At 35.4% G+C, this 13957-nt stretch overlaps 1 protein-coding gene across 10 annotated transcripts in view; it reads right to left on the bottom strand.

Moving 5' to 3' along the window:
* FUT8 (fucosyltransferase 8) overlaps positions 1–13957 on the bottom strand; it is a 332211-nt gene that overhangs the window by 102973 nt on the left and 215281 nt on the right. For all 10 annotated transcript variants that reach the window (XM_061429157.1, XM_061429161.1, XM_061429158.1 and 7 more), the window contains 2 exons: positions 12505–12620; positions 12226–12388 (listed from right to left, as the gene is read on the bottom strand). In XM_061429157.1, the coding sequence (XP_061285141.1) occupies positions 12226–12388; positions 12505–12620 (279 nt within the window). The remainder of the gene's footprint in view (positions 1–12225; positions 12389–12504; positions 12621–13957) is intronic.

Genomic DNA, 13957 nt, shown 5'->3' with positions numbered 1-13957 from the left:
CCATATTTTATATGAACTCTTCCATTTAGAGAATGCTTATTAAGTATGTTCTATTTGTTTCTGAAAATTATAAAATTAGACATTTATTTCTATTTATCAGAATAGTATACAGTTGGATCTTGACAAACTCAGAGATTAGGGGTACCCACGCCACACACAGTTGAAAATGCATACAACTTTTTGATTCACCCAAAGCTTAATTACTAATAGCACTACTATTGACCAGAAGCCTTGCTGAGTACATAAACAATATTAACACGTATTTTTTATGTTACACATACAACAAATATCAAAGTAAGGGGTCCAGAGTGCAAAAATGTGGACACCATTCATTGTAAATATGCAAATCAGAAAGATTCCAAATCAGAGGAGAAAAAGCTTTGAGAGCCAGACAGGTCTCTCAGTTTGGGGTTTACCTCTTACTAGCTTTTTTTTTTTTGACATCTTTGAGAAATAGTTACTTCATTTTAAAATAAGTATTACAATATCTGCCATATAGTTTTTTAATACCTGCCATAGTTTTTTAAAGGATTAATGATAATATGAACAAAGTAATAATATATGTGGTGGTCGCTTGCTACAGACTGAACATCTGCGGTCCCCTTAAATGCACACATTGAAACAATGCCCAGTGTGATGGTACTCAAGAGTCGGGCCTGTGGGAAGTGCTTAGGTCATGAGAGTGGAGCCCTTACGAATGAGATTAGTGCTCTTATAAAACAGACACAACAGAACTCTCTAGCCTCTCTGCCACATTGATGGCATGGTGAGAAGGCACTCTCTATAAAGCAGAAAGAGGTCACTTATAAGACACCAAATCAGCCAGTATCTTGATCTAGGACCTCTCAGCCTCCGGAATTGTGAGAAATAAATCTCTGTTGTTCATAAGCTATGCATCTGTGGTATTTTTGTCACAGTAACCCAAATACACTAAGACATTGCTATTTATGCTAGAATGACTCAGAGAGTTGCTTCAGAGATTTTGCCCATGTCTGAGGAGGACCTACGAATGATTCTACAACTAAGAGGAAGGACCCACTGGGTATGAGGATGACAGTATTTGTGGGACTAACGGCCAGTCAGAAAAATGACCCAATAGTCAGTGCTTTATAGCACCCTGCAGAAAGGGACTGATCAGTAAGGACTCATTTAACAGATACTGAAACCAGCCCTTAACAACTGTGACTTCTGTAGGAGTATATGACAGCCTCAGTTGTCTTTTATTCCTGGTTCTTAACTAAATGATAAAGCATTTGGGAATAAAAAATGGCAGCCCACTGGAAAAATTAAAGTTCTATTTACTGTCATAGAAAACCATCAGAACTACATATAATAAACAGAGAATATCTGGTAATAGACCCTTTTAATAAAGCAAAACTATTAATAATACACACATAAAAATGCAAAATCATAGCTACAGTTTAGAATATTCACCCAACTAAGAGTGGAACAGTTTTATACAATGCTTTGGAATAACAGGGTCATCTGTGAACCATTTCAGGCATTTGTTCAATGTGTCAACATTATTCATGCACAGGACACTTCACAGCTTGACTATTTCCATGTTTACCCTTTTAAAATAGGGCACGAATCTAATATGTGATGCTTTATCTATTTTTATACTTATTATTCCAACCTAAAGATTCAAAACACTTCTTTTCATTGAAAGAGCAATTTTAGTTGGAAAAACCATATCTACAACTTAATGCCTCCCTAAGAAATTAACTTACAGTCTTATACACTGAACAGAGGTTCAGGTTTTCTTCAGATTACCAAACCGAGGCCCCTATGGACTATCATGTAGCATTTTATAGTTGCTAGGGGAAAAGTCACCACTCATATGAAATTGTGTGACTTGATCATGGAAACAGGAGATGTCTTTAACTATAATGGTGTTATAGGGCTCTTGAATTTTATTTAAATTATTTTCTCAGTTTTATAAGGCCTCTTTTCCATTACTGTCATATTATTTTTTACATTTCATAGGTTTCATCATATCCAAACATGGTCATTTGCTTTTTCCTACCCATTAAATAGGAGTAATCACAACTTTTATTGCAAATCTCAACTTTAAATAACAGTGTTGTTTCTGGAGAGGTAATAATACAGCAGGATAAATAACCAGTCTATCAGCAAATGTCAAAGGAATAAAGGAAATTCAATATGCTCTGATGGCGTTACATTAAAAATAAACATACACACAAACAAATAGCAATACATTCCATGACAATCACCATACAGTCTCAAGCAGGTAAAAACTACATTGGGTATAATTTAGAGGGGAAAATTCTTTGAAATATAAAAATTGGCATGGTTTATGCTTTCATGTCACAGTAATCATTACTTTACCACTGGGAATGAAAGCTGATCTCTGTATTTTTTAATAAGTTAGAAAACATAAAAGTGAATGTTTTTACCAAGCTACATCAGTACTAAGTCTTAGCAATCAATTATTCATATTCATCTCAATCTCTGTCAAGAAAGTGGAATAACCAGTCTCATAACTAGAAGACCAAAGACCAAAAAAAAAGGACACTAATTTTTTATGATGATGCAGTCAGAATCACAAAATAAGTCACTCTATTTCTATAGTCAACTAACTCGAGCTTGCTTTGTAAATCATTTTTTCTTGGCCTCCCCATGCACATCACGTAAAGAAGAGAAGTCCAGGAAATGACTTTAAATTCAACCTACAGTTGGCCCTTGAAGAACACAATGTGAACTGTGCAAGTAGTCTAGCTATATGCAGTTTTTTAAAAATAAATATTGGAAAAAATTTTTTCAGATTTGAGATGATTTGAAAAAACTTACAGATGAACCACGTACTATGGAAATAACAAAAAAAAAATTGAGAAAAAGATGTATCATAAATGTGTAAAATATATGCTGGTACTCATAGGTGCTTACATAGGCATAAAGTGAATGATATTTAATATAAAATTAACAATGTGCTAGTTTTCTTACTGTTTCATAACTTTGCTTTCAAAGAACTATATTATTATAGAGTATTCCTTCTTCATAATTAGAGTAACTGCATATTAGCCTATAATCATAGGTTTTTAAAAAAATGTAATATTTCTAATACTGTGTTATGTATATGACTGTAAAACTGTTTGCTATAAAAATTTTATAACAATTCATTTACTAGTGTATAGTCTAGGCTACCACAAAGTAATTATATTGATTATATTCCTCCTTTAAAGCAATCATTGTTGATACAGGTATAATACATATATTGTTATAGCTGTAAATAAATGAATTTTTATGCTATCTTTTCATTTTTGCTTTCTACTATAATATGTATAATACCTATAGTGTTTTGTATCTTATAAAACAGTATAGATGAAGCTACTGAGAGACAATTCATTTTGTAAACAGAGGACATAAACTTCTGGTATCAATATAGTACAGTACTTTAAATGTATTTTCTTTATGATTTCCTTAATAACATTTCCTTTTCTATAGTATACTTAATTGTAAGACTACATAATATTGGTACACAACATACAAAGCATGGGTTAATCAACAGTTTACATTATCAGTAAGGGTTCTGGTCAACAGAAGGCTATTTATTAGTGACATTTTGGGGAAGTCAAAATGTGAATTTTTGACTGTGCAATGGATTGGTGTCCCAAACCTCCACATTTTTTAAAGGGTCAACTGTAGTTCTTTGCTAATCCAATAATGTTTAGAAGTTACCATCCTGCAAAATTTGTCACCTGTTAGCCAAAGACATGAGGATAACCAAAGAGAAAGATTCAGTTTCCCAGCCCATTACTGGGAAACATGATGTCTGAAAACCACTCCACAGAAATTCTGGATTTTCAGTGACTCCATCCTAAAATCAAATCTCTTACAAGTGTCTCAAAAGCTGGGATAATCTGGCTGACTCGGTTTTGACTATGAAGATTACCAAAAATCTAGGAGGTGGATGATGAATCTAAAGTCCTGAGGTATTAAAGTCTGGGAAATATCACTACAAATCCAGGCAAAGGACCAGCAGAACAGCACTGGTCATTTGAGGGTGGAATACACACATCTGAAGATAAGTGACAGGCCAGACAAACACCTGTGACTCTAAGAGCAGGAGTTTGATATTTGTCAGCTATGACAAAATATGACAAAAATCATAGCTGACAAATATCAAACCCTTCTTCCAAAGCTGGTCTACATTTATATTCTTTATGTTTGCTGTTAATTTTCCTATTTTTATACATATTAATATTCACAAAACTGTTTTTAAATGTTCAGGTCTTTCTCAATTATGCCAATGAAGAACCACAAGCAGAGTATTTTTTATACCAGATTCAAAATGCCGAAGAGGGAAACTCTCCCAGATGGCTGGCACAGAAGATGTAATTCAAGCAAGAAAAGCCCAAGGTGAAGGAACTGGAATTTATTAAAAGTAGATCAGTCCTGAGTGTTCACTGGAAGGACTGATATTGAAGCTGAAACTCCAATACTTTGGCCACCTGATGTGAAGAGCTGACTCACTGGAAAAGACCCTGATGCTGGGAAAGATTGGGGGCAGGAGGAGAAGGGGACGACAGAGGATGAGATGGTTGGATGGCAAGACTCAATGGACATGGGTTTGGGTGGACTCCGGGAGTTGGTGAGGGACAGGGAGGCCTGGCAGGCTGCGGTTCATGGGGTGGCAAAGAGTCGGACACGACTGAGCGACTGAACTGAACTGAACTGAAAGCAAATGTGACTAAGGGAGGGTACACCATGAAACCTAATCCACAGGTGAATATGCATCAGGGGCAACACTTGGGTTTGCTCCTGGGGCAGAAGCAAACAGTGCAAAGGATAAAACTGTGAGCAGCAGGCAGAAAGGCAGACAGTGTTCCCGCTGCCTCCCATGTTGTCTCAGGAGGAATTTTAGAATACCGCCATTCAGACAGCCCACACAGGCAGAGGGGAGTCCCAAAGGGCAGCAATAAAAACACAGGGCAATAATTATGCTGTTTGGTGAGTGAGCTCCATTAGGCTTATGTTTAGGTTTCAGACCCTGAAATTCTTCCTGTTAGCACTGTGACAATCTCCCCTTAATGGTGCCTTCCTTGCAGGATCTAGGAATTTTCTATATATATCCTCTGTGGGACTTTCCTTGGGCAGGTCTGACTACAATCTACCAGATTCTACAATGTGTTAGTGACTGTGGAAAGCGTTTTATTTATTTTCCCACATTTAATCATCACAATGCTACTATTGCAGGAATTATATCTCCATGTGTGGAAGAGAAAAATAAAGCTCAGAGAAGTATTTAGCAATTAAGAGAAAGAAATTTACATAGAACAGCTCTGCTACTTAATTGCATAAGCTATCTAAATTCTCTAGGCCTGAGTACAGCTTTTTTATAAAATAAGGAGGTTCGCCACATAGTATTGCTCGTGCGTGCTCAGTCATGTCTGACTCTTTGCAACCCCTCGACTGTAGCCCGCCAGGCTCCTTGTCCATGGAGTTTTCCAGGCAAGAATACTGGAGTGGATTTCCTTCTCCAGGGTATCTTCCTGACCCAGGGATCAACCTGTGTCTCGTGTCTCCTGTTATGTTGATAAAATAAGAAAACGAATAGAGAGCCTTTATTGCAGTGACTGGCACATAGGATATCCTTAGTAAGTTAAGTATTTTTAATGTCAAACAAATTTTTGAGCTTGGAAACCACACCCAAGGAGATGTAAGGTGGGGACAGGCAAAACAAGAGTTAGGGCCACTAGATAAGACACACTTTCCCACCAGATTCTCCTTCCAATGCAAATTTTATTTCAGGACAGAATGTTCCCTTACAGAAGATGGAGAATCACAATCTGGCACATAGAAATTCAGTAACAAGCCGAATAAGAGTAACTTCATATGACAATGTCTCCCTTTGTCCAAGGACATTAAGAGGAATGTTCTAGTATCACTGGATAGTATCTAGTGATATTTAGTATCACTAAATTCCTTAGTAGGAAAACAATCATACAAAAACGTTTTGCCTAAAGAGACTAAAAACTGGAGAAAGAATATCTACTACATTCCAGCTTCATGTAAGAATCAAAACACATGTGAAAAAAATTAAGTATGTATATAATAAAATAAAGCACAAAGAATGATAGATTTGAAGGTTCACAAAACTATTCAAGAATGAAAATTTCAGTTCTTGGACCTTTCAAAGACAGTTGAAGAGAGTCTACTTTATAAAGAGAGGAAAACAAAACAAGCTATTGGACCACAATGGTTATGACTAGCAAGTATTTTTGTTCCATATTCCCCTACAGTAGCAAAAAGCTAATCAGCTTAGTCGTAAGTATCATTCATCATTTGGGAAACATAGCTGTTCTCAGCCTTAGCAAAGCTGCTTTACAAATTACTGGTAATGAGATGATACAAACCAGGCAGGAGCAATGAGACTGCTACTTCACTAGGCTGCTTCTGAATAGTTTCAGTCAACTTAATTGAGAAATAGCTCATCAGTTCTGTGAAACCTCCTATCCTTTAATAATTGGTATGATTTAAAATAAGAAAGAAGCAACTCCAGTTAACTACTTCATAAATTGGTGTCTGGTGCCATAAAGATGACAAAAAGAGCCAAAGCAACAATGATTAAGTGAAATATATTTCTGAACAAGCAAAAAGGGTGGTAAGATAAAACTTTTCATGATATCCTCAGAAACTAAGGGCCAAATCTAAAAAATCATAAATCCAAGCACTTAAAACTACTACATAAATAATCAAGTCATAATGACAAAAATAACCATTCTAAACGGCTGATTTCCCTCTTGCTATTTCAAAGAGGCCAGGGTCAATTCATGATCAATGATATCAGAAGCATCAAGTAAATGTGATGGTATTACTATGAAGCATGGTCACATATAATCATTAGAATGATCAACTGAAAGATGAAATGATATTAATGCTTGAGATCAATATACCAGGTAATAATAATATTCTACTCTGTATTTATTTATTATACCATCAGCCCTTCTAAATTCTTAAAAAATAAAAACTCCTAAAAGTCAAAGAATATTATTAATTTACTAGCTCCCAAGTAATAGGCTAATCAGGTCAACAGCATTTTGCTAAAAATCTCAGGAGAGCTAAAACCCACATGATATTTGGAATCCAGGCTGCATTAATGGTAGGTATTTTGAGGAATGAACAATGAGAGCTACATTCTAGAAAAGAAATATGGTCCCCTCACTAAAAGAAACAGCATCAAGTGGGGAGCAAAGGAAGAGTTTTTTTTTTTCCCCACAGTTTACTGATAAGGTGCACCAACCTATAGAGACATGTGATTTTTTCCAAGAAACATGTGATTTTTCCAAGAAACTTAACACAGCCTCTGGGCTTCCCTGGTGGCTCAGAGGTTAAAGCATCTGCCTGCAAGGCGGGAGACCCAGGTTCAATCCCTGGGTCGGGAAGATCCCCTGGAGAAGGAAAATGGCAACCCACTCCAGTATTCTTGCCTGGAGAACCCCATGGATGGAGAAGCCTGGTAGGTTACAGTCCACGGGGTCGCAAAGAGTCAGACACGACTGAGCGACTTCAGTTTCACTTTAACATAGCCTCTATAAGTGGTGAACCAATAAAGAGAACCAGGGATTCTGTAAAGCCTTTGTTCTCAAAGACCAACAGTATCACTTAGGAAGATGTTAGAAATGCAAATTCTCGGGCCCACTCCAGACCTACTGAATCAGGAACTCTGAGGATGGGATACAGTAATCCCTGTTTTAAGACGCCCTCCAGCTGCTCTTGATACCTTGCTGAAGCTGGAGGAAGACTAGGGTAATGACGACACACAAAAATTCTTAACAACTGGCACAGAGCACTTTTGACTTCCCCACTGACTTTCTAATTTACCTACCTATATGTTGATAAGAGACTGTTGTGAGATATGCCTCTATTTATCAGATGATAAGCACTGAATTTCAAATATCTTCATAATCTCTATGACCATGACTTTACGAGTTAAAAATGTTTAGAAATTAAAATTTTTCTACTTAGTATGACAATTGAAGACATTAGCAATATTTGTGATTTACTCAACATTTAGTGTTTTATATTAGGGTTCTAGGAAATTTATTCACTGAATAAGGAGTTCTGCTCTTAGAATTGACTTATTTAAAATATACTTTCCATAATAACATTGCTATAAACCATTCATATTGTTCACACAAATAAAAAGAAACCTAATATACACTAATAAACATATACAAAAGGACTTCTGATTTATATACTTTCAGTATGGTATATTACTTTTTTAAGAATTAAAATGAAAGATGTGCAATTTTACTTATCATATTAAACTATAAGGCCTAAGAGACAATAAAAGCTGAGTATGAAAAAATGTGTAAAAACAACAAAGGATACATATTTTTTCCTTTTCAATATTAAACTGAATTTCCAGTTGTGTCTGTAAAATAAATAGATTGGAACCAAGAGCTCACAGTCATCAAAAGAAAATAATGTTCCATATTCATTTTACTTTTTCTCCTCTTCTTTCAAGGAAGAGTAGCACTATGGAATAAAACATAAAATCTAAACTAGTTCTCTGACTCTAACAACCCTAATAAGTTTATGATGAGGCAAAGTGGGTTTTTTACCCACCTCAATTTCAACATATTTTTAGATGCATTTAAAAAATTACTGAGCACAGGGCCCATGAAATATAAACAAATGATCAGATATATTTGGTAAGCAACATTATTTTTTATCATTCACATTCAAAGAAAGTTCATACTTCATTGCTTAGAATCAGATTTATACTCCAAATCGGAAACACTGTATTTTTAGTGATTCATGGATAACTGAAGTCTCATGACTACTTTTAGATACAGGGGTCACTTAAATCCTCCAACGTAAATCAAACATGCAGTCAAGGGCACTGAGTACAAAAATATAAAACGTCAGGTTTTCTTCTGGCCCCACAGGCTTCCTTTCAGCATGACTCTGATAACACTTTAGATCCCCACCTCTAATTCCTCCCCTATATACTCGGTGATTTCTAACAGATATTCTGTTTTGCAGCATCCACTGTTAAATCAACTGGGGCTTTCTAGCTTTATACTTAGAGGTAAATGACTTTTCTCCTATAACTCACCCTTCATACGTTTTGCAATGCTCAATTACAAGAGAATATTCTGACCTCAGTTATATAATTTCCTTTAGTTGCACAAAATTAATAAATCTTTCGATGGAATAGGATTTTGTTTTTGCACAGGGTGCAAAGTAGAGTGTGAAATAATCAAAGAATGTATATACTAAATAAAAAAGACATAACTTACTGAATGCAGACTAAATAAAAAGTGCTTAGCACTGCAGGGTAGAGAAGGTATTGAATTTAGAGTTCTAGCCTTCAGGAGACTACACTTTGTCAGGGAAAAAAATCAAATTACTACACAAGAAACAATGATCTCCATTTATGAATGCTATCCTTCCAGCAAAATACAAAGTCTTCAATTACTTTTGAGTCCCCCATCTCCGTACCCTGGATCAGTCACCAAGTTCTGTGGCTTCTATTTTTCTCACCTGTGTGAATCCCACATGCATTATGCCAAGTGAAAGAAACCACTCTCAAAAATCTACATAGGATGATTTCATTTACATAAAATTCTGGAAAAGGCAAAATTATAGGGACAGATACAGATTTGGTGACTGTAAGGGACTGGAGTTGGGGGTGGGAGGGTGCTGACTATAAAGGAGCAGAAGGAATTTCCCTAGGGCAGTAGCAATTCTGTATCTTGATTGCAGTGATGGTTATAAAACTAGGAGCATTTGTCAAAACCCACAGAACTATAGACTACATTATGTATATTTCATTGTAAATAAATTATGACACAATAAAGTTGATTTAGAAACTAAAAAAAAAGGATATCAGTTTCTATGAGAACAAAATTTTAAGACATAAAGAAAGCCCTTCTGAAAAAACAAAAGCCCATAAGTAATTTCACTATAACTGATGTCTTTCTGAACAAAAAATGATGAGTGATTCAAAGGGAAATCTGAACAATAAAACTGATAGACTTAACCTCTAACTAATTTTTCAGAGAACATTGACTTTCAGTCCAGAGACCACTTGTATGCTATAATTTGGGACAGCATAAAAAGAAAATGGGGATTTTGTGTAATGTTAAAATCACCAGAGACAAAGGTCTATTTTAATTCTTATACTTAAACATCTTGGAAATTAACAGTAAGATGGCATATGCTACATACCTACAAATCCTCTCTATTCGTACATTCATTAAAGGTTATTTATATAATTTTTGGTTGTCCTTTGTTCATTATTTGTAATACGACATTCTAATCTGGCTGCCTGGAGTTAAATTACCACCCTGTGAAGTTGTATCCCAAGTTCATTACAAGTTCTGCTTAAGACAGCAAAAGAAACTGTGTATTTTGGGTCTCTTTCCTTTTTTGTTTTCAGCAAAATATTATTACTTAACATTTACTAACAGGCAGTGTCAAGAAACAAAATGTATTTAAGATTGAACTCAACTCACAAAAAAATTAACACTGATTTACATCAACTTTTCAGGGCCCAAAATTTTTTATTTCCACATATTTTTTCAATTCCTATATACATTCACAGAACCTAAGCACAAAATAATTTTTAAATAATTATTTTAATTTGGAAAAGGCAAAAAAATAAAATGGCATCACTGACTCGATGGACATGAGTTTGAGCAAGCTCTGGGAGTTGGTGATGGACAGGAAAGCCTGGCGTGCTACAGTCCATGGGGTTACAATGCGTCGGACATGACTGAGTTACTGAACTGAACTGAAAAAATGAAATTTTCAAGTAATTAAATCATTCAAACTTTAAATATTATATCAGAAGAGCCAAAATTTATCCTTTAAAATACCATATAGTCTGCCCAACTCAAATCCTCTTCAGATCTGCATTTTCCTAAAAAACTGCAGTTAGCAAAGCACACAAGCACAAAGCTCCAAATAATAGAACCATGGTGCCCAGAATCAGCTTAGGGTGGAGAAGCTTTAAGGACAGAATCAGTCCATATTTGGTTTAAAGGTCTAAGTATGGCCTGACTGCAAGTTAGGCAAAAATTTCAAAGAGACTGCTGAATCTGTGGCCTAGTAAATCAATGCTCTTGAAATTTATGCTATCTTAAACTGCTGTAGATTCACTAATACTAAAATGATTTCAATAAACTGACAGATTTTATTTGTAATTTCACTTAAAACAGCAAAGCAATATTTTAAAATAACTATAATATTGCAGATATGTTAATATATATGAATCTCTAGGTTGTGGGGTAATTCTTTTCCTCTTCACAGTGGTAGGCTGTGTTAATACAACAATTTTTCTTTTATTGTTCACTAATGAGACAGTAATTGCCATCAGAATCCCACTGGGAATATAGACTTGCAAATATAATAGGCCTACGGACAGGTTTTACATATCTATAAAGATTCTCAGATACATTTTGTTCTGCATGAACACACCAGACCAAAATGTGTCCTTTGCCACGGAAGATAAACTCCACATTTTCAGAAATGTGCAAACAGGAGAAACAAACTTAACTAGGCAGATTTTAGGTTCTTCTTTCTAGCAACTAAATGGAAGAGCAATTAACAGAATGCTCCTTTTTATCAAAAACTTATTAACCTTTCACTAGAAATCTTAAAAAGTTGCTGAAGTTTTCAGTGTTTCAATTCAAAACATAACTGCCAGCCTTAGTATGTGTTCCAATGAATGTACTATAATGTAAACTGCACACTCCGCTCCAAATGTCAGTTGTATAACAAGGAGATTTAAAGGAAGATATTTTAATGTACTGCTAGCTGACTGAGCACTACCTTTGGAGTTTATTCAGGGCATAAAGATTTCTAGAAATTCATTTAAAATAATATTTTCTGGTGATGAACTACATTCAGTGATTATCGTCCACTGAGCCCTCAGGCACTCTACTGCTTCTAAACATTCAGTTCAGTTCAGTCGCTCAGTCATGTCCAACTCTTTGCGACCCCATGAACCGCAGCATGCCAGGCCTCCCTGTCCATCATCAGCTCCCAGAGTTTACCCATATTCATGTCCATTGAGTCGGTGATGCCATCCAACCATCTCATCCTCTGTCGTCCCCTTCTCCTCCTGCCCTCAATCTTTCCCAGCATGGAAGATATCATTTGCCATTCAGCAGGGAAATTAACAAGGGTTTCCATTTCCCATTCTTAGATTATAATCTTTACTAAATCCCAAATGAAATGTAAATGAAGTACCTTTCATGATGTCCCAAATCTGACAGAAATTCATCTGCATGTCTTTGGAGTTCATTTCCTTCTAAATTCTTTAATTTCTTCAACTCACTTTGTAAAAAAAACCAAAGCTCTTTAGCTCCATTTTCAATCCTCCTCCTTAGGATTTCATGATCCTTCCCCAAACCTGTTGTCAAGCAATGGAGAGTATTAACATTTCCAACATTCTGATGAAAGGAAACTTTCAATTATATGTACTAATATCAGTATATTGAAGAGGAGAAACAATGTATGATTACCTACCATTTCTAGTTTGTTTCTTATAATTTTCAATCTGTTCTTTGGCCTTCACAAGCTGCTCTTCTAAAGCACGAATCCTTCCTGAAGCTGGCCCCTGATCAATGGGGCCTTCTGGTATTCTGTAGTTCAAGGAAGGAAACGTAAACATTTAGCTTATACATTATGCAAGAAAATACATGCTTACTTTGCTAAAACGTATTTATTGGTAACTCTAGAAGTCACTGGACCGTAACACATATTAGAAGTACCAAATGAAATTTTCTCTTCAAAGGTAAGGGTAAGACATAAACACTGGAATGATACTGAACACAGAAAAAAATAATCTAGCTCAGAGATGTATGATCTTTGAAGAATTAAGGAACCTTTACAGCTGTCTCCTAAAAACTCATCATACTACTCTGAATTACACCGTTAGTGCCAAAGTGATCAATTCTTTCACTAGTGTTGAGAACAACAAAATTCAAGGACAGGGTGACAAAAAGGCTTAAAAGGAGTACAAAAGCCTGTAACTGAAAACATGTCTATGTTCAAATATCAAATGCAAATTATTTCTAAATTAATCACAATATCAGGCCATGTAAACCTGTGCTCCAGTTCATGAACTTATAACCTTAGATTACTAAGCATTGGTTGTATAAGGAAGGGAAAGACAAGAATAGAAGATGAAGAATACCAGAAAAAACACCTGACAGTTAATGTCCTGTTTATGTCGGGAATGAAAACTACCAGTCAACAACATAAAATGTTGGAACATAGCAGAGGAACTCCTTGCTTATATTATCAACCTGTACAATTTTTTTCTAAACTGTACTTATTTCTAACATATTTTGTTTTTATGTGACTTTTGTTGACAGTATTCTATACTCCAATTTTGCCATAAAAGCTATTCACATCCTAATCCTGGAATCTGTAATACTATCTTAGGTGACAGAAAACTGTGTGATTAAGGATCCTGAGAAGGGGAAATAGGCGTGGATTACCCAAGTGAGCCATAAATTGTAACCACAAGTGTTCTTATAAGAGGGGAGTAGAAGGAAATTTTATTACAAAAGAGGAGAAGGTCATACCTATTACTTTGAAGATAGAGGAATGGGTCATGAGCAACAAATTCAAGAAAGGCATCTTTAGGAGCTGGTAGAGGCAAGAACACAGATTCTCCCTTGGAGTTTCTCTAGTGAATGTGGCCCCACAGGCACCTAGGTTTTGCTCCATGTAACTCATTTCTGACTTTCCAAACTGTAAGATAATAAATTTCTACTATTTTAAGCCAAGAAGTTTATGGTTATGTGTTACAGCAGCAATAGGAAACTAATACATACACACATATTTACACACATATATATAAATATGTATATATACTTTTGGAAAAATATTGAGAAGATTAAAAAATGGCTGATTTTTTCTTCTATAATCTATTTAAATGATGAAATGTCTCTAAATAGCTAGCACAGTGTCT

This window comes from Bos javanicus, chromosome 10, assembly GCF_032452875.1.
Source record: "Bos javanicus breed banteng chromosome 10, ARS-OSU_banteng_1.0, whole genome shotgun sequence".
NCBI classification, from domain to species: Eukaryota; Metazoa; Chordata; class Mammalia; order Artiodactyla; family Bovidae; genus Bos; species Bos javanicus.
The sequence above is the reverse complement of the archived record's forward strand: the minus strand, read 5'-3'. Positions and strand labels throughout refer to the sequence as shown.